Below are 19810 nucleotides of genomic sequence, written 5' to 3' on the forward strand. Positions count from 1 at the left end.
GATTCAAAAATGTGGCGATCGTCTGAAGCTTTTCCCATACTTCTCTATCTTGCGCTCCCTTCGTGTTTCGATCTTCGACCCAGAAGCTTCAACCGGGTTCTATTGATTTCCATTAATTTCCATTGAATTCCATGTTCCCCCCGCTGCTATTTGCGGCTCCTCCCGCACGGGACGAAACAAACTCCAATGCATCATATGGAATGTCAGATCAATACAGTGAGATAAATAGATTACTTCTTCACAGTGTCAACATCGTCGCCTATGACTCTCTTGAAATGGTCCAGTACCATCTGCCATGCATCGGGACTGTCCTTGCTAAATTGCTCAACTTTCCTGACAGCAGCCAAATCCGCATCCATCCGAGCCCTGTTGGTCGTACCGTTCAGGACAGTTGTGTTACCCAGGCCCAGGACAAGACAGTATAATGCTGCTGCAGGACTGATCTCTACCTGACTCGCTAATGATTGAACCGCATCTGATCGAAGTAGTCCCGGATTGGCCGTCAGAGTCCAAAAGCTTTGGTAAATGATGTCGTGAGCCCCACAGAAGGTGCGCAATGGGACGTCGAATCGCGTATCAGGATAGAAGCGGTTCTGGACCACCGCCGGTTTAACCGTCGCACGGGCATAAAGTTCTTTCAGAATTGGTAAGGTACAGTTTGATATACCCAGATTGCGGATGCGATGAGGTACATATGATTCAAGCGTAAGCCAAGCCTCCATAGTTTCAGCCATCGTGGACAGAGGCGAGTGAAGGAGAAACGTATCAATGTAAGCATCTTCAACACTTGATGAGGCATCTGGCGCGCAGAGATTGTGGAGAGATGACTTGACCGAGGCATGAACCTGATCTGTCACCGAAGTTCTAGGATCATAGGGCATTTTATTGGGGTCCTGCCCATGAACAGACGTAAACTTTGTCTGAATTTATCCATATTTGAGCAAACATCAAGAGGCCGTCGTATTCAGGCTTTAACTCACGTATAAATCCTCCCGTCGAAGTATTCCATCATGGATCGCTCTGCGAATACCTTCTCTTACCAATTCCTCCTGGTAATGCTTCGGCTGACCAGCTGTATCAACCGCCCTGAATCCTGCATTCAGTGCCTGGTACACCAAGCCGGCTGTCCGGTCTTTCTTCCACGCCGTGCCGTATAGAAAGAGCGGAAGATGAACAGGCGGTGCCTCTTGCACTGAACGCAGAATGTATTTATCCCATGGCATCTTACTGATAGCAGCTCGTGCCATGAAAAAGTAGGAACTTTCACAATCGGGACCCACGAACTGAACACGGAAGCAATTCCGAAGGATACTGTCAATGAATTTTTAGATCCTCGAATGTTTGTTAATGATAATCTGAGGAGCAAGTCCGGTGTTTTTTCGGGGAGGGTCTGTGATTCCGGACCAATCATGCAATCAACGTATATAGGTGATGTGACATCATTATCGAAAGTCTTCTTGGGCATAACGCCATAGTTCAGAGCTGCTCTAAGTCTTTCTGAAAGTGATAATCCATCAAATCCGAAGATATCAAAGCATGACAAGATGCCGGCAGAAATCCGACATCTAGGATACAGAACTCTTTCAGGATCATTGCAACTATTTCCTCTAGGTGCATTCTCGGTACATTTTCAAGGTATCAGGAAGACAACAAATGCTTCTTCCCGTATGGCTGATTTTCTACTGTTTGTTCGCCAAGATATCCAGACGCATCAGCCCCAATGCTCCTCCAATACATGTTGATTTTACATTCAGCACATCACCTTATGGCTACCTTCTGGCTTTCGCAGTCTCCTTCCAACTAGGCAGCATCATTTTCTATTCCCTCTAACTGGTTGTCAGAACTTGAATGATTAATATCATTATACTGGAGACCAAGCTATATATAGTGGAGAGGCTGTGCAGTACCAAGTGTGTGGTTTTGCATTGATCTGACGGACCCTTGCCTTTGGCTGCAAATCCTGTGCAGAAGGGTGCAGTAGTGTAGAGGCCTATCACATCATTGATTTTGTTTTTCTAAAAAATTGAGAGTCTGTCAATCCATCGTCGTGTTGTTCATGGATTCACCCAATGCAATATGTCGACAACTCCTCTAAAGCAGAGCAGTGATCTTGGAATGACATCATGAGCTTAACGCATTCCTCTCGAGAAAGGATCCATTCTACTACTTGTGATTACAGGAGCCATGCTGAATTGTAGACATTTTCCAACTACAGTATCCTTTGCAACGATAAGCTCAACCGAATGCAACAAGATGCTAGGATTTTGGGTTTGAGCTCTCAACTCATTACTCATCGCAGGCGCAGCCACATTAATTGACCCACAACCTCTCCGGTTTCTCTGGATCAATCACAAACCATCATAGGCTATCTCCAGGGTTCACTGCAGCCATAAATGGCTTTAGCCCCCGCCTTACCCGTCTACCTTCGATGAACGCTGTCTTGGCAGGCATAAACCGGATCAATGGATCATCAGACTTCCAGGCAGCTGCTTTCCGATGCTGGAGAAGATGGATATCCTGTGTCGATCTTCAGGCTCATTGCTTCAGACATACTGCTTGGCCTTTAAATCTGGAGAGGCTTAGAGACGCATTTGCTCTTCCACAGCTGACCGTTGGAGCAAGATCATCTACTTCATCTGTTCTATTTTGAATCTCTCGGCAGACAGATCGCTGTGGAATATGGACCCTGGGCGATATATCGTTGGTTTCGGAGTCTGTCGATCAAGGGAGTACGCCAAGAAATGATGAGCAGGATCAATATATAAACGCGCGCAATTCACCGGACAGTCTACATCCTCCAAACACAAGAAACATACAGAATCCGCTTGCGGTCTCATCAGTCCAATTCATTTCCACATCTCAAATCCAGCAACAATGCGTGCCTTGCAGTTCCTTGCTCTTTCTGGCCTCATGCTCGCGAGCAACATCGCTCTCGCAGCCGAGCTCGACCGTGACGATGTCCCTGATCGCTGCTGGGACGTCTGCAGTCCTGTGGTGGGCATCGCCCAGCAGTGCGACAACACGCATCGCGACGACGACAGGGCTGAGATGAACTGCATTTGCAACTCGAACCGGGCACCTACTCTGGTTCCCCTATGTGAAGCATGCATCTCCCAGTTCAGAAACGACACCCGCAATGGCACTCACCATGACGATGACGATGATGATGACCATGACCATGACGACCACAGAAGGCCCCATGACAATGGTATGGTAGCTTATGCATGACATGTGCCTTTCCCAAACCAAGAATAGAACTAATGCATATCTGTACAGATGCATATGACATTCTCACCTCCTGTTCCTTCTCCACTACTACTTATAATGCAGCCGCTGCAACCTCTATCCTAAGCACTGCTACGGGTAGTATCACTCCAACTGCGACGAATAATGCCAGCGGCTCGACTGGATCCGGCGGTAATACTGGTAACTCGCAGCCCGAAAATACCAATAATGGCAGCAACGCTCAACCGAACAACAATGCAGCTGCTGGCTCTACAGTCTCGAAAGCGGCGTCCGTGGCGGCCGTTGTGGGATTGATCGGTCTTGCTTGGCTATGAGGAGTATTCAATGGCCAACTCCATGACAGAAATGAGCTATATTTAGGGATTCTGGGCCAACTTATTAATGATTTGCTGTGTTATTGATTGATGACATGACGTTCCTCATGCCCGTTCTGATGATTTTTTGTGTGATTTCCTTCGCAGGTACCTGTCTACATTTTCAGCCTCCAACATGAGCTGTAGTTCCTTATATGTGAGCAATGATTCAAGTGAGTTTGTTTACACCGACTTTATGGCTCGTTCCTGAATAAGAGAACGCACGATTCCCGAGTAGATATGCACAAGTTGACCTCTAGTGCTATAATACGGCCGTTTCGGGAAACGTGCACATATCAGCGTACCTATAAGAACAGGGATTCCTCGGGCACTTTGTCTCAAGAACACATAAGTCATTTCAATAAGGTATCTATCTACTTTGTACAATGTCGCGGAGTGTTGGGAAATGCCCTGTGGAGCTTCTCTAGTAACCCCTTACTTCATCCACATCACACATGCATACGGGGTAGATACATATGAGGGGACTTTTGAAGGATTCGGTTTAGCCATTTGCTGAGTTGGTATTTTGCAGGGGATGCCACGTCAGACTGCTCGCCACGGAAAGAACTCATATGACTCTGAGTACATAGCAAGGCTGAATTGACATAGTTGCGTTGCATGGTCGGTTGGAATCGGAACATATCATACATCAATCAAAGAGGCATGAAAATTCAATATATATAACCAATGCTCAGCTCATATCCGAGGGTCGTAAGGATTACGAACAAATTCAGGGAGAATGTGAGGAAGCCATCAGCTTCTTTATTGTATGCTTCTAAATATGATACCCATTAGGCTGACAAAGGAAAAGACAGTCGATTTATGAATGCACTCCGAATAGAAAACCGAGGGCTTCCTGGGAATATATAAATATCCAATCGCAAAGCAAACTACCTTACAAGAGACCTGAAAAAAGTCAGTCTTCCAATTGGGAATGCAGCACCTGAGAAGCCCACTGCTCCATTGGCTGAGCGGTATCAAACTGTAGTCTGACGTGCCCAGACGTGAGACCTGGATCCAACAATGCAAGGGCTGGTTCTAGTCTGCCTCAAAAGCACGGTGAGTGCCGGTCCTAAGATCACACAAGTCTGCTTGCTGCTTATACCGATATCTGCGACTATGTCGCAGATACAGGATCTGATATCATAATGTCCAAGTCCGTTCAAGCACTTCTTCTGATAGGATACGAGTATATATATTTATACTGTACCACTTTACCTTGATTGCACGGCGGAGAGCATGCAGGCCTGACATCCATCAAGCAAGCACAAAAGCGCGTACAGTCACAAAATGAGCTTGTGCATCACTGTGGGCTGCCGTCCCGTCCTGCCGTTTACATATCCATTCCTTTGGTCTATCATTCCTCTTTATGATAAGTTTAAGATGGGCCTTGTGGCGTTCTACTAGCTATCTAGTGGCGACCAGGAATGATGCAGGCTGCCTAAGATATCTACCTTGTCCATTACCTGCGTCAGCGTCAACCGATTCCACCATCCGAGTCGAAACAGTAATAGACCAGAACAAAGCGCTACAGTAGACAACCGAATCTGACATCCCGCATCGATGACACGTTTGGTCAGCAGACTGAGCCATCTACGGGCATCCGGCCAGCGACTCCTGATGATCATATCGTCTCCTTTCCTTCGTTAGCCTTAGCCCCCGGTCCTCGGTGGCAGTGGCAGTGGCGACAGTGGCAATTGGGACAGGTCGGAGTGCGAGATGACCAGTTTGTTTTTTTTTTGCTTTTTGCTGGCCTTGATCATGCGATTTCCGGCAATGACTCGAATCTCAGTTCTAGATAGGCAGTGACGGGCTGAGGGAGCACCAGGAAGAAGCTGGCTACTGTGCATATGGAGAGCAATAATAATCAGAGCCATGATGGTTTTAACGACGGTTGTATGCGACATGAGGGCCGGCAGTCTGTATGCTTCTCATGCTGCTGACTGGAACTCGGAGGGTTGACAAACCTTGCCGTCAAGTGATTAGCACGGAGTCGAGTCCATACTCCATAGCCATACCTGTTTAGGGGGTGCTGTATGATGGGATTTGTCATTACCTCGCCACGGCCAAGTGGATCATGCAGTTCTGCTGCTATGTACTCCGTATGGCAGGATGACACCGTGTTATAAAATGTCACTGTAGACACAGGCACACCTGACAATACCACCTGATGAGAAATTCTTGGTCGTCACTCCAATAGGGGATGGAATCTATTACCATAGGTGCTGAGCGTGACGAGATTGAGCAACGCGATTTACCCTTGGACTCCCTGCGCTTGTCTCTCAGTCATGTTGGATTTCGAGTATCCGAATCTGTTATAGGCGTATCCGATTCTCGGATCACCCTGTGGCTCACTGCCTTCATCTGGTAAAGTACGATCACCTGGTATGGTGGCTTGTTTAATTATACAGTAAATTGGCCGTTCCTTTTCTCCAGCTGCGAACAGACTAAGAATATTCCACGATACGCTTAGAGGGTCCGTTGCCAGGATCATTGAAGGCATGCCTCCGGAAGCCACGCCGCGGGACTAACTACGGCACTACCTAACGATTAGTGGTGAATGGTGAGGCGGGACTGCTGGGGCAAGCAGTGGAATTGGCCGCAGCACCGGAGTCTGGCCCTGTGGTAGCCTGTAAGCTGCAAACCATGTTATCTACAGTACAGCCGAGAAGTAGGTCTATTGTAAAATTCCCTATAGATTATAGATGAAGAGCTACTCCATACCGTGGAACTGGATTCTATCTTACACAATAAGATAGTGGTGAATAAGCTATTTAGATGAAGCCGAATATCAAACCTCCCATAGTGAAGCTGTTGGTGAGGTTTGAAAGGCCCCAGTTTTAATTGAACATCACCATGCCATGAGTTCTGGTCGCACTCTAGCGTCTTCTAGCTTGTGGTCTAGGGAGTGAGTCCATTCCCATAGCCAGAAATTGGGGATCGAAAGCGGACCCATCCTACAAGGTCATTTCTTCTTCGAATATTTTGAATGGAGCTGATGGCATATCCTGAACATCATTCGCCGAAAAGGTGATGGATCTTTTGGAGTTTCTCCTCCATGGAGAAATTGCAAGGTTAGAATAGGGGTTACGGGGGACGGAAGATGTACTCCGGACGGGGCCATTCCAGGTACTATTGATATTTGACACAGACGGTCAACGGGGAGCCATGAGGGAAATTGTTCGAGAAGCCTTGTGCCTCAGATAGATGACTGTTTTATCTAAGTGTTCCTCGGGAAAAGTTCTTGTGTAATTCTGCGTTGTTCAAATCGATGAGCTTTTGTTTTTCACAACGGCAGAGCAGTAGTCTTTGCCCGTCGTTACAACGCGTTCAGGGGCTTAAAGCTCGGTGTACCGGAATCATGATATTGAATTCCTCTTAGCCATTGTCCATGTTGCCATGCGACTACTTTTCATAGCTCTGTCTATCAGGCAACTATTGGTCTTGAACATCCGCTTGCGATTGACCCAAATCGAACAAAGCAGCAAGAGCTTGTGTTGATCAGCTGGGACCGACTAACTGGTCCAGGAGAAGCATACATTAGCAGTAGTCTATATTAAACGCGCCCTTTCAACCCACAGTGGCGGGTCCTTCGTGGGAATCTAGCTCAGACTCTAAACGCGCATTGGTATCAGAGTCCCAGGCACCAACTCAGGGGAGGAACTGTCACTCGGGAGCTAGAAACGACTATCACCATGGAAATCGAAAGTCCCAAAGAAATACGTACGTCTAGTATTGTCAGGGAAGTAAACCGTTTCAGTCTCAAGATGATGGTCCGCGGTTCATAATAACTTATTTCAACAAAGTAAAGACACGGTTAAGTTCCCGAAAAAGCTCCGATTAGGGGATAAAGGGGAACACAAGATTGCAGGCAAGTCAGAGCGTCCCGACTGTCAAAGTTCAGTTTCTGCCCCGTGCTGTTGGAGGGGAGACTCACGAAGGAGGCGGGGTGTCGTGGGATGGCAAAAGAGACACTCCTTTGGCTGATTTGTGACTGGTATCTATACAGGGGGAAAGCAATGCTCATCAAGTCATCGTTCAGAATTGGGTTTCTCGGAGAGGTAACCATTCAGTAAAAGAGAAATTCAAACTAGGTCACTGGGAACCAGACTTGACTGTATCTACTCCGTACTACGTAGCGAAAAGTGCTCCTCGTGTATAGTATTAATAGATACAGTGGGACATTCTGAGAGCTTGTTAATAGTAATGGATGAGAAGGGGCTCCAAGACACAAGAGGGTCCAGGGGCAAAGGAGGGACGGAGTGTAAGGGAAAAAACAATAATACCAAAGCACATGGACCAGGTAGACTCCTACTTGGCTTGAAAGTCGTCCAAATTATACGGGAATATAAAGAACATCCGCTGCCGAATGCTAAGGTACCTGTCTTAGTACCTACATGATCTGAATATCTATAAGTACAGCGTTCTGGTTCCTCTCTTCTGGTTGGTCATATTTCATTTTGTTTTTTGTTCCTCATCTTATTGATTCTGGTGCAGACCCCGAGTCTCAAATCTGAAGGCCTCCTAATTGGATTCTTACTTATACTTTGTTGAATCTTTATCTTCTTGTCCTCTGCTCTCTCCCTCTTTGACGCACCCACTTGACCTCAAACAGGAGGATCAGATATCAAGCTGAACACGGGGGTCGAGAGCATTGCTGCGAGCCTGCAACCTTGAACTTGTCTCAGGATCAGATAAACCCAAATTATCCACTATTGCGCGTCCTGATCATCCCGTCGTTGTCCCGTCCCCCCGTCAGCATCAACCCGACTACCCGTCAACACTGACGCTCATACTCATCCACAAGGCTGCGTTGCTTTGGTCAATCCAACAGAGCAATCTTTACCAGCGATCACGAAATATTTTCAAGCTAGACCAGTCGGTTGTGTTGCCCAGCTGGACTCCTGCGCCCGCTACAATATAACCACCTCGGGAGTTTGTCTTCCACTCGACTGTCATTGCATGACACCAAGTTCGACGGTAATCCGCAACAGAATATTTCGTCGACGTTTGTACGTTGTCGCCGGTACCATACCAATCGCGGTCCTGGAGTTACAATCGGGATTGTTGGGCTAGCGGTGGAAACTGCAGCTACGCACCTGATAAGCATCACAAATCTATCAAATCTAGCCTACCCAAACTAACAGCTGCGTCCAATCCTTGGCGGCTTGGGTTTCGTGGAAGTGGATTCGTTGATCTCCGGGTCTTCTAGGACTTACCTTAGTTTCGTACTACGGAATACCTCACTTTAGTTGCTTGTTCGAGTCGTTTTGGGTGAACGGTACGCTGGCTGCCGGATTTCCTGGTGCGTGTTTTTCCTCTTCCTCACGAACAATTACTCCTGATCATTCCTACCATACCATTACCACATGTTATCCTCCAGAACTGAGGCCAGTAGGTGGGTTATGAGCTACCTTAACTTTAGGCTGAGAAGGTGGTCAAGATACGAACGTTCCTGACCGTAAAGTACCTTGATCGTAACCTATCTTTCTGCCTCAGGTGTCTAACATTCACCCCTCAAGTCCCTCACTGTGGTTGTCTCTTCCTCTCTCTCTTTCTTCTCCCCCCTCACCACCCACCTCCATCACAACCACATTTGCAACCAGTCTCAAGCTTCGCGAAGGTGGTCTGTGTTACGGGTAGTGGCGATTTACCTTCCCCCTCTCTCTTCTCGTTCCGTCTCTTCTTCCGTTGCCTGACGACCTCCGTTGAGACCGTCGCTTCTTTTGCTTCGGATTATTCGCGGAGGACGAAAGGATACGGCAGACCCAGGAAAATCAACACCTGAAACCCCTTGGTCTTTAATGATATCAAGCGTGACGACTGATTATTTTCATTCTTAGTGAGAGCGATCTATCCAGAGAAATCCTTTTTTTGTTTCTCTTTCTTTTTCGTTGCTTGTGGTGTATCGCCGATACACCACGTCTTTATTTTTCTCGTTTTCCTTTTCTCAAATCACAGACCATCAACCGCCTTTTCCGGTGGAAACTTTTTCTGTCGCTTTCCCCGGAGCTAAAGCCAATCCCCTCTCGACCAGATCGTCTGCTATCATAATTTTTTTTTTTTTGCCAAATTGTTTTATTCCCAGTTCACGACGCCTGCGCCAGGTAGTTCCTATGTTCTGAGAACTGTCCTCCTCTAGGCTTATCGGGTTTGTTGTGTGGTGGGTATTCCAGTGCCCACATTCCATGGTTGGTCTGTATTTGGGAATTCTCATTTCTCGGCCGCCATGAGTTATCAACAATCACAGGAGATGTATCACGACAACTCTTCTGCGCGTTCCCCTGGCTCTCAGCGTCACCAGCAGCCTCTCCACCGTCAGCCTTCGCGACAGTTCGATGCATACGGCCCAATGCCTGTCAATCTGTACGATGATTCAATGGCGCGGTACGACACCGGCCGTCTCGAGCGCTTGAATCCGTCATTGCACAATAACTCTTATGCTTATGACCTTTCAGGTTCTCAGACTTGGAATCCAAATGGTTTTGCCAACGCGCAGACTTTGGGAGCCATCCGTTCCGCCTCGGCCAGTCTGAAGACCACTTCTCGCACTGGTCGGGCGGGTTTGCCTACGGTATGTGCTGACCCCAAAATAACCTAAATTGATTCTCTTTGTTATGCTAACTCAACCATGCAGACCTGGCTTGATCAGCAGCCTGGTATGCCCAGTCCTTTTTCGAACCTCGGACCCGGACCTCTTCAAAGTGGTGCGGTGCGTTCCGAAACCACAGTTCCCTCGGAGGGAGAGGACGAGTTGATTCCGACCGCGATCGTTATCAAGAACATCCCTTTTGCTGTCAAGAAGGAGCAGTTGGTGCAATTGATGACTGAGTTGAACCTCCCGCTTCCTTACGCGTTCAACTATCACTTTGACAATGGCGTGTTCCGGGGTTTGGCCTTTGCCAATTTCACCTCTGCTGAGGAAACCGCCACCGTTATCGAGGTTCTTAACCACTTCGAACTGCAAGGTCGAAAGTTGCGGGTGGAGTATAAGAAGATGCTCCCTCTCCAGGAGCGCGAGCGCATCGAGCGAGAGAAGCGCGAACGTCGCGGTCAGCTGGAGGAACAGCACAGGCCCATGGCTGCCTCGCAGCTTCAAACTCAGAGTTCCATGTCGTCTCTCACGTCCCACATCCCTGCAACGTCTCCTTCTCCCGTTTCGCAGCGTGGCCAAAAGCTGGGTAAGTCGGAGCGAGCCAATCCACACTCCCAAAACAGTTTTAAACAGTTCCGATGCTTTCCTTCGGTGCAATTGTGCTAATTTCACTTCTATTGCAGAGGTCGATTTGAATGACAGCACAACTTTATCCTATTACTCTCAGCTCCTTCTTTTCAAAGAAGACCCCAGTCGCGATTCCGTGCTGTTTCCGCCCACTCTCACCCCTATCCAGCGCCGGACTGTCCACACTCTTGCACACAACATGGGCCTTGGTCATGCTTCCCGTGGTACTGGCGAACAGAGACAGGTCCAGGTGTTCAAAGTCGCTCCCGGCACTAACGTCAGTCCGCCTCTAACCTCCATCCCGACTGCAGTTCAGCCAGCCGATACCGCTCGTCGTGGACTGAATCGCGCAGCTACGATTGACTTCAGCGAAGCCAGGAACGAGGGAGGGCCTGGTCCTTTTAGCAATCTTCGTGGACAGACTTCCGGCTTCCTCGGCGTTCTTGATTCGCCTGGCAACTACGGAAGCACCCAGAATCTCCGCGCGGCCAAGTCGTTTGCCGATCTCCGCTCGTATACTCCTTCTCCTGTGCCTTCTTCCGCAAGCTTCCCGGCAGCCTTGCAATCCAATGGCACACGTTTACAGCATTATGAGGCTGTGACCAGCGGCGCGTCGAACACCCCCACCTTGACTTCAGCCCCGTCTGGCTCCTCCCTTGGTGTGCAACGGGACGACAATCTTTTGGTGAACAGTCTGAGCAGCCTGTCCCTTGGCACTGGAATCGGAGGGCCGAATTCGAGCCCCCGGAGATTGAGGGGTATGTTCTCTTGGGATCAGCCGGAAAATCAGCCTTCCAGCGCTGGTCCCATTGGTAGTAACCGATCCATCGGACTTGGATTTGACGGTCAGTCACAGGAGCGCATGCCCATTAGGCAGCCTAGAGGCCCCGTGCCTGAAAAAGGCTCGGGATTCCGCCGATCGAACGGACATCAATCGCGTGGTAGTGATGAATTGCGCACCAATTCGGGAGTGGAGATTATTGTGGAGTAAGATGCTGGATCAAAACAAAAAAGCACATGATCGATGAGAGACGAAGACAACGGAACTTGTTTAGATTGCTTTGCCGCGAGATGAATACGACTCTTATATCACGAGGCCTAATCCCGATGTGCGATTACTGGCTTACGATTCGATGAGGGATGACGCGATGACACCAAGAGAATCAAAAGAAACTCTTTCTCTGATCTAGTCAAGTTTTAGACGTTATTTTGGGGCAGCCCATCAGGCACACTGTTTGGACGGACTCGGTACTTTTTTTTCTCTTTTCTTCTCAGAACACCATCGCAAAAAGAAAGATCTGAACTTCTGAGACGCGGGCGCCTTGCATGCGAGAAAACATCCTTCTCTTTCCATTTCTGTGCCATTTGTTCCGATCTTGCGTTTGCGGCGGAAAGCACAATAAAATTTGTTTGAACCGGAGGGAAGTCTACGAAGAACGACAATAAGAAATATCTCATCATGTCTTTGACTAACACCAAGAGAGGTGGCATACTTGCATTCGCATATTGTTACTTCTGTATAAGGGCGATTTGTATCGTTTAATGTTGATTTCTCGATTTTATTTTTCCTTCTCCGGTTCTTGTTTTAATCTTTAGCACTTTTCTTCTCTAATTCATTCATGATTCGAGCTGTTTTGAGCGATACTGGACGGATATGTTTTATCAATTCACGTCTCCCTTCCTTTGCCTGCATATGTGGCCTGTTTGCATGTCAATGACAACCAAGGCCATATTCAATCAGACATTTGCGCAGCATTCTCGAGTTGATCTGTCCAATTGCATCGTCGAACAACCGAGCAATTCGTCTTGCGCTGTACCGAGCGCTGGCAAACGAGGAAGAAACAAATAAAGTCTTGACTGTCTGCTCGAGTGTACTCAGCTCAATGGTCTGTCTAGGATTTATTCACCCGGTGGCTCTCTGCATCATTTACACTCCGGCGGCTCTTGTTCGAGGAGGTTCTGCTCTTCTGTGGTTTCTGTTCCCTTTTCACTTGGTTCCTGGAACTGATGTTTTAGTTCTCATATCTCTCAAGGTCTCCAATCGATGTATGTGTTAGTTAGAAACCCACATTATCTTCTATCTCTATCTCTGTAGTAATTATGGAGCGACTAGTGTCAAGGTTAGCACATGAGTAGCAACCATTATTGGACTGACAGGCGAAGCGAGTCTAGCAACTTGCTTATCATTAGAAGAAATGCAGCGTACTCTGTATGGATATATTATGTGCGACAATCCAGGACTAGTCAAGGAACGTATAAAAGGCTGAGACGGCTTGATTTCATTCAATCTGTTGATATATGTTGTTAACAACTACAAAATTTTTATGCTTGGAAGCTACCAAAAGTAAGCATCTTATTTCGTATATAGATCAATTGAGATACTGTTCTCTAGGTAGTTATACATTAGATAGTGACTAAGGCATGAGACCTACTGATACAATTTCAACAAAAAGGGTTAAGGATAAATATAACAAATAGGTAAAATAATGACACTCACAACACCGTTGATCGATTTAAAAAAAGGGAAAAAAAGCACTGATTTTAGACAGACGTTTCCTACTACCGAGATATCCCCATAATTCCCATTACAGCGCCAAGGCAAGTTACGCAAACGGTATAAACCGACTAGGAAGATGGAAGAGCCGATTCAAGAAAAAAGAGATGAGGAAAGAGGTACGCGAGGCGGCAAGAAGCTGGAGAAGAACAACCCCAGGTGCGGCGTGGTGGAGGAGCGGACCGACGATGGAGGATGCGCCTGAAATTATTGCCGCAAGGATTATCGCTCGAGCATGGCTGTTCTCAGGCACAGCTTCACGAAGTGAGAGAAAGAAATGCTGCAGCCCGGCTCATAAGCAGAACCTCTTTATTCATCATCAAGATCAAACGCCGTATTCGTGGGGTATTTGCCGTTTTGTTCGTTTTTTAAGCATCGGACTTGTTCTTTTTCTTCTGCTCGACCTTGAGCAGCAGCGCACGGTTGATACGTGGCAAGACACCACCGAAAGCAATGGTGGCGCGGATCAAAGTATCCAGCTCCTCGTCACCACGAATGGCGAGCTGCAGGTGGCGGGGCGTGATACGCTTGACTTTCAGATCCTTGGCGGCGTTACCGGCAAGTTCGAGGACTTCCGCAGTTAGATATTCCAGAACAGCCGTGACATAGACCGCAGCTAAAATTATGCATGTCAATGAATCAGGACAAAACACACGATGGGGAATATGAAGGGGTCGCGACAGTCATAATCATACCTTTAGCGCCAACTCGCATCTTATTTTGAGTGTTGTTCTTCAAGAAACGCTTGACACGACCACAGGGAAACTAGATCAGGACTTATGTAAGCTCAAATCTGTCCACACGAATCGTCAAACGAGGTCATGGATTGAGATAAGAGGATATTGGTGGTCTTGATGGCAACAGAGCCTCAAAAGATGTCGCGTCTTCTACGGCTTGACATTTCGCGATCCGATGGAGAAACTCTTTGACAGTCAAAGAAGGTCCTCGATGTTGGACGTGAAGACGCGTTCTTCCAATGAAATTTCCCGCAACTTCGGTTCATCACGAAAAGCCGTTGCCAGAGATACCAGAAGGCATGAAAAATAACTGTTGCTGTGCATATTACTGAGAAACACAAGATATACTAACCTGCAAACCCGCCTTTGCGCTGTGAGACTTCTGGGTTTTCCCCGCAGCATCCTTCGCACCAGCCTTTCCGCCAACAGACTTTCCCTTTCCGCCGGGCATATTGAAAACTGTCGAAATTCGGGGTCGCAGAGATAAAAATGATGCGTTGAGCAAGATTCAGATGATTTGGACGACGGGTGTGGATGTTGAGAAGGTTCAAACGTCCTCAGATACGCGCGTTGTTGATGGATGAAGGAGTCAGAAATGTCACAGCCCATCCTGGTCGCTAAAGGCGTTGATCGTGGAGGGGCGCTAATCCCGATTAGGAACAATGCTCAACTTCGACTCAGATGCTTCCAAAGGCGAGCTGAGAAGGCATACTGAGCAAGACACAACGCCCGGAAAGCCTCAACTCGATCAAATAGGTTGAGAAAATGTAGCTTGCTGTACCTTAATCAGTAAATAATGGTCAGTAGCATAAGCATGGTTCATCCATGATGGTGCTGAGACTTCGCGGCATGGCTGGAGCCAGCCTCTCAGGTATGGTACGGCTTTTAGCCATGTTTCTTCATTGTCAATGATCATCCGATATTGAATATGCCTCAACCCATGTTGTCAAATTGAAAAGATAAATATCTCAGATATTCGTAGCTGAGGGAATGCTCATGTCAAGCAGCTGGGCAAGCCTGATGATGAGAATTGACGCTGCAGTGTTGTGGTTGTCGGGGCGCATATTACATAACTGAGCAGGTGACTTTGATGCCTTAGTCCAAAACCTGCCTGAGGATGAGGCCAATTGACAAACTACTGTAATGCAATAGTTGGCTATCGCCCAATCTCAAGATAAGCTCACGTGCTATATCTATTCACGTGATCTCACACCTTATGGACAGCTGTTCGACTTTCTGGGGCTCCAGGTCTGCGCTTTGTCCGAAAGTTCTGCCTGCACGCGCCTCCTTCCTCGACCCTTCAGTTTCAATTCCAGTCCTGCCCATATTTGATCTTCTTGTCAAAGGACCTTGTTGCTAAAATGAATCCTCAAGTGTGAGTCTTCTGAGCGCATTGTCTTCTTTGCTTCTCTTTGGCATAGAATCCACTTTCCATAATTCTTTTTCTTTGGCAGAGGTCGAATACACTGACCATGCCTTGATCTTTGCAGAACTAATCTGGCCATCATCCTTGTGATGATGCAGCTGGCGAAGAAGGTTCCCTTTGACAACCCGGATGTCCTCTTCCTCGTCCGTTGCATATACCTCGCGTCCAATGTGATCATTCTTGGACTCTACATGTATACGCAATCCAAGATCAATCAGAAGAAGGGTATGCACTTATCCGCAGTTGTAATGGGGAGTTATGGCGGAGGCTAATCAAGTTACTACAGATATGACTACTCTGAAGTACGTCGAGCCTGCCCCCATGGGCAGCGGCGAGGAGCCTCGCCCCGTGACGACCACCAACATGGATTACGACAAGGGACAACTGCGCCAATTGATGAAGTCGCAACTCATGGGAGTGGGTATGATGGGTGTCATGCACCTGTACTTTAAGTACACCAACCCCCTCCTGATCCAGTCGATCATCCCTCTGAAGAGCGCACTGGAGTCGAATCTCGTTAAGATCCATGTGTTCGGGAAGCCAGCCACTGGAGACCTACAACGTCCTTTCAAGGCCGCCAACAGCTTCCTGAGCCAGGGTCAGGTCAAGACCGACAAGGCCTCCGTCGAGAACGCCGAGAAGAACTTCCGTGGCGGTGTCAAGGAGGAGTAGATATGACAGTGGTGGGCAAGAACTTCTTTCTTCACCTGTATTTATAGAGCGACTTCAATGCAGACTTTGGGAGGTGATCGAGACTGCAACGGGGCTGGTAGGCCAGCACATGATTAACGGCCGCGTCATAGTCGCAATCAATCACATTGTATTAAGAATGTCACTGGTCTCCCGACCGCTACATGAACATCAAATTCTGTATGAGGGCTTATCCACTGACTTGTCCCCTTCATTGTAGACTGTTGGATTAGCTCCTTTTACATGTAGATATCCGTTTTGCAACGAGCGACCATAAAGGAAAAAGTTATCTCAAAAAAAAGGCTTTGGGTATTTGAAGTAGATGCGAATCAAATGGAGATTCAGCGATGAATCGATCCCAAGTCGTCTTGAAATCTAATCAGAAGGATGGAGCGAACGCCATTGCTAAACAAGTATTCGATGGAATCATAAGTTGATATTAACTTAACTGCAAAATAATTGCTAGAAGACTACATTAAGTAAATTGAAATCGTAGTGCATCCGGAATATGTCATGCAATGCTTGCAGACCTCTGAAGGCTCAATTGGGCGAGGAATGCATAGCACAGCCGCAAGGCACCGGCCCAGGCCTTTATGGGCACGTTCCAAATGACAGCCCATTAAAAAAGCAGAGATTTCAAATGCCTTGAGAGATTGAGACAAAGGGGGAAACAAAACGAAATGGAGATAAGGGAGGGGAGGAAAAAAGCAGTATAGCACATGATATTTGCAGCCGGTGAGAATTTCTGGAGTACGGAGAAGCCCTTCAGGCCCTCTTGAGCTTCGGTGAGACCACAGTGATATAAAAGATATACGGCGTATGATTCAGAGCTCCGCAGATTCTAGAAGTCCTGAATAGTAGTTTGTGGATTAACATTGTTCCGATGTAGGAATCATGATCCCAACCAGAAGAGCTGGACAGCCCCTCTTCCAGAGCATTTTTGGTGGGATGTTTTGGCTTAGTGCGATGCAACTGGACAAAGTCCTTCCGTTTCTACTGCGTCTTACATCATCTGGTATCTACGCAAGCCGCCCACTTACCATATGAATAAGAGGCACTCAGGTTTTCCCTCACCCCCCCGAAGCGATGGTAAGCGGGTGCCAAATGCATCGGGAGTTTCTCTATCATAATAACCTAGGTATTCCGTAATCTATTACCAGTCTTTCCGAAGAGCTGGTAGCAACTGCACGAGATTTGTAGGAGCGAGTACCCGGCTGGACGAGCACGCAGCACGGCTATTGGTCAGCATGGTAGCTACCGAGGGGAGGCAGGCCGCCCAAATATCGTGAGTCTCCTGCTTTGCCCGGTGTATGAAACCGGAAAAGCTGCTATAGAGCTTCTGGGCGGCGCATGTCGGGAAACCAGCAGCAAGCTGACCCAGAAAGACCCGTCCTCAAGCCATTACCGTACTAATCAATTATTTGTGTAGCAACACTGGGAAGCTGTAGTGCATAGGCTGGAGCAGCTATTTGGCCTTTAGCCCCGTCTGTCCGCCCGGTGTGCGGTTTCGACTGGCGCGCAAGCTCAAGGTGATCAGGTCGTTGCGTCAGTCGGAGACAACAAGCCATTGCCTTTTCTACTGCCCCTCCCCCGCTGGTGGCCTTTTTCTCTCATCTTCTCCTCTCTTCCCATCATCAGCATCATTAATCTACTGTCTCTCTTTCTTTCTATCATTCTATAAAGTAAGAACATATCCATCTTCCCTCAATCCCGTCTACAATAGTGTCCTCTTCACTACTCTGTCTCTATCTCTCAAAGCTTGACTGACATTTACCCCGCTCAGTACCAGACGAATCTACACAATGGCCACTCCCAAGGTATGAAGGTTCTGATCACGGTGAAGCGGGTTTGCTTCCATGCATCATCGTGCCATGTACTTAACTTCTCTCGTAGGTTGGTATCAACGGCTTCGGTCGTATTGGAAGAATCGTAAGTTTGATAAACCTTGCCCGGTGTTTTTGAATATCCAAAAGCTAACGAGTAATCGCAGGTCTTCCGTAACGCGTAAGTAGCAATTTGGAGCTACTTCGTTGGATTGGTTTTTCTAATAGATTGGATTGAACAGCCTCAGCCACGGCCTGGTCGACGTTGTTGCTGTCAACGACCCCTTCATCGAGGTCCACTATGCTGTACGTGCTCCAAGCCATCTAGACTCGTCCATCTTTAGACCCTAGAGACTGACAGAACACGATACTATAGGCCTACATGCTCAAATACGACACCACCCACGGCCAGTTCAAGGGTACCATTGAGACCTACGACCAGGGTCTGATTGTCAACGGCAAGAAGATTCGCTTCTATGCTGAGAAGGATCCCTCTCAGATCCCCTGGTCTGAGACCGGCGCTGCCTACATCGTCGAGTCTACTGGTGTTTTCACCACCAAGGAGAAGGCCTCCGCTCACTTGAAGGGTGGTGCCAAGAAGGTCATCATCTCCGCTCCTTCTGCTGATGCCCCCATGTTCGTCATGGGTGTCAACAACACCACCTACACCTCCGACATCCAGGTCCTCTCCAACGCCTCTTGCACCACCAACTGCCTTGCACCCCTGGCCAAGGTCATCAACGACAAGTTCGGCATTGTTGAGGGTCTCATGACCACCGTCCACTCCTACACCGCCACCCAGAAGGTCGTCGATGCTCCCTCCAACAAGGACTGGAGAGGTGGTCGTACTGCTGCCCAGAACATCATTCCCAGCTCGACTGGTGCTGCTAAGGCCGTCGGCAAGGTCATTCCTTCTCTCAACGGCAAGCTCACCGGTATGGCCATGCGTGTTCCTACCTCCAACGTCTCCGTTGTCGACCTCACTTGCCGCCTCGAGAAGGGTGCTTCCTACGACGAGATCAAGCAGGCCATCAAGGCTGCCTCCGAGGAGGGCGAGCTCAAGAGTACGTGAACTACTGATCTGCTTTCACTCTGAATATTACTGACGGTTTGTTATTAGACATCCTCGGCTACACTGAGGACGATGTTGTCTCCAGCGACCTGAACGGTGATGAACGCTCCTCCATCTTCGATGCCAAGGCTGGTATCTCCCTCAACCCCAACTTCGTCAAGCTCGTCGCCTGGTACGACAACGAGTGGGGTTACTCTCGCCGTGTTGTCGACCTTATCGGTAAGTTTACCTTCGGCCTAGTGCTCAGGTCTGCCGTGTACTGACTCGTCATTTTAGCCTACATCGCCAAGGTCGATTCCCAGTAGGAATCAGGACGGAAAATTGAAACTAGAAGTCTTCTGTGAAATAGAGACATTCCGAAGTCGGATACAACATGCCCTGCGGACAGAAACGCACTGGAGATCATGGCTCTGGGCATAAAAGCACATGATAACGTACTATTTAATGAAATGACTTGACGTTGCCAAATCCTGAATGTTTATAATTCTTGTTTAAGGGGCCCCCTTGTAACCGTACCATCATTTAGCCAACATGAATACTGGAGAGAATGAGATTGGGTGATCGGTCATTCCTGGTCATGGCCGGAAAAAGATCGGCAAACAATCGGGAATCAGACACGTGACGATAGCGTAGCTCAGTCCTCCGTATACCAGTCGGGAGGAGCGTTGAGATTGGATCTTTTGGGTT

At 48.0% G+C, this 19810-nt stretch overlaps 7 protein-coding genes across 7 annotated transcripts; 4 read left to right on the forward strand and 3 right to left on the reverse strand.

The window, feature by feature from the left end:
* Positions 1 to 230: 230 nt before the first annotated feature.
* Positions 231 to 1247, reverse strand: AFUA_5G01910 (putative aldo-keto reductase (AKR); the record flags this gene model as incomplete). Its single annotated transcript, XM_743058.1, has 2 exons — positions 231 to 920; positions 981 to 1247. 2 exons carry the CDS (start codon positions 1245 to 1247, stop codon positions 231 to 233), a joined length of 957 nt encoding a protein of 318 aa, XP_748151.1.
* Positions 1248 to 2139: 892 nt separating this feature from the next.
* On the forward strand, positions 2140 to 3929 carry AFUA_5G01920 (putative GPI anchored protein). Its single transcript, XM_743057.2, has 2 exons — positions 2140 to 3208; positions 3277 to 3929. The coding sequence occupies exons 1-2, from the start codon at positions 2875 to 2877 to the stop codon at positions 3558 to 3560; spliced, it is 618 nt and encodes a 205-aa protein (XP_748150.1). The 5' UTR covers positions 2140 to 2874; the 3' UTR covers positions 3561 to 3929.
* A 4-nt stretch (positions 3930 to 3933) lies between these two features.
* AFUA_5G01930 (uncharacterized protein) lies at positions 3934 to 6102 on the reverse strand (the record flags this gene model as incomplete). Its single annotated transcript, XM_743056.2, has 2 exons — positions 3934 to 5519; positions 5858 to 6102. 2 exons carry the CDS (start codon positions 6100 to 6102, stop codon positions 5252 to 5254), a joined length of 513 nt encoding a protein of 170 aa, XP_748149.1. The 3' UTR covers positions 3934 to 5251.
* A 1830-nt stretch (positions 6103 to 7932) lies between these two features.
* On the forward strand, positions 7933 to 12991 carry AFUA_5G01940 (uncharacterized protein). The gene is made up of 4 exons (XM_077804718.1): positions 7933 to 10173; positions 10237 to 10780; positions 10878 to 11579; positions 11678 to 12991. Exons 1-4 carry the CDS (start codon positions 9829 to 9831, stop codon positions 11692 to 11694), a joined length of 1608 nt encoding a protein of 535 aa, XP_077660856.1. The 5' UTR covers positions 7933 to 9828; the 3' UTR covers positions 11695 to 12991.
* A 151-nt stretch (positions 12992 to 13142) lies between these two features.
* Positions 13143 to 14563, reverse strand: htz1 (histone H2AZ; the record flags this gene model as incomplete). The annotated part of the gene is made up of 3 exons (XM_743054.2): positions 13143 to 13991; positions 14071 to 14140; positions 14465 to 14563. The coding sequence occupies 3 exons, from the start codon at positions 14561 to 14563 to the stop codon at positions 13744 to 13746; spliced, it is 417 nt and encodes a 138-aa protein (XP_748147.1). The 3' UTR covers positions 13143 to 13743.
* Positions 14564 to 15366: 803 nt separating this feature from the next.
* AFUA_5G01960 (PHO88 family protein) lies at positions 15367 to 17514 on the forward strand. Its single transcript, XM_743053.2, has 3 exons — positions 15367 to 15487; positions 15603 to 15763; positions 15825 to 17514. The coding sequence occupies exons 1-3, from the start codon at positions 15474 to 15476 to the stop codon at positions 16208 to 16210; spliced, it is 561 nt and encodes a 186-aa protein (XP_748146.1). The 5' UTR covers positions 15367 to 15473; the 3' UTR covers positions 16211 to 17514.
* Positions 17515 to 18030: 516 nt separating this feature from the next.
* On the forward strand, positions 18031 to 19428 carry gpdA (glyceraldehyde 3-phosphate dehydrogenase GpdA; the record flags this gene model as incomplete). The annotated part of the gene is made up of 6 exons (XM_743052.1): positions 18031 to 18045; positions 18122 to 18157; positions 18280 to 18357; positions 18428 to 19115; positions 19172 to 19342; positions 19400 to 19428. 6 exons carry the CDS (start codon positions 18031 to 18033, stop codon positions 19426 to 19428), a joined length of 1017 nt encoding a protein of 338 aa, XP_748145.1.
* Between the last annotated feature and the right edge of the window lie 382 nt (positions 19429 to 19810).

Source organism: Aspergillus fumigatus, chromosome 5, assembly GCF_000002655.1.
Source record: "Aspergillus fumigatus Af293 chromosome 5, whole genome shotgun sequence".
NCBI lineage: Eukaryota > Fungi > Ascomycota > Eurotiomycetes > Eurotiales > Aspergillaceae > Aspergillus > Aspergillus fumigatus.

Coding starts and splice junctions, on each gene's coding strand:
- AFUA_5G01920 (XM_743057.2), top strand. CDS start 2,875: ATGCGTGCCTTGCAGTTCCTTGCTCTTTCTGGCCTCATGCTCGCGAGC. Junction 3,209..3,276: donor CAGAAGGCCCCATGACAATG/GTATGGTAGCTT, acceptor ATATCTGTACAG/ATGCATATGACATTCTCACC.
- AFUA_5G01960 (XM_743053.2), top strand. Junction 15,764..15,824: donor CAAGATCAATCAGAAGAAGG/GTATGCACTTAT, acceptor AAGTTACTACAG/ATATGACTACTCTGAAGTAC.
- AFUA_5G01940 (XM_077804718.1), top strand. CDS start 9,829: ATGAGTTATCAACAATCACAGGAGATGTATCACGACAACTCTTCTGCG. Junction 10,174..10,236: donor GTCGGGCGGGTTTGCCTACG/GTATGTGCTGAC, acceptor TCAACCATGCAG/ACCTGGCTTGATCAGCAGCC. Junction 10,781..10,877: donor GCAGCGTGGCCAAAAGCTGG/GTAAGTCGGAGC, acceptor CTTCTATTGCAG/AGGTCGATTTGAATGACAGC.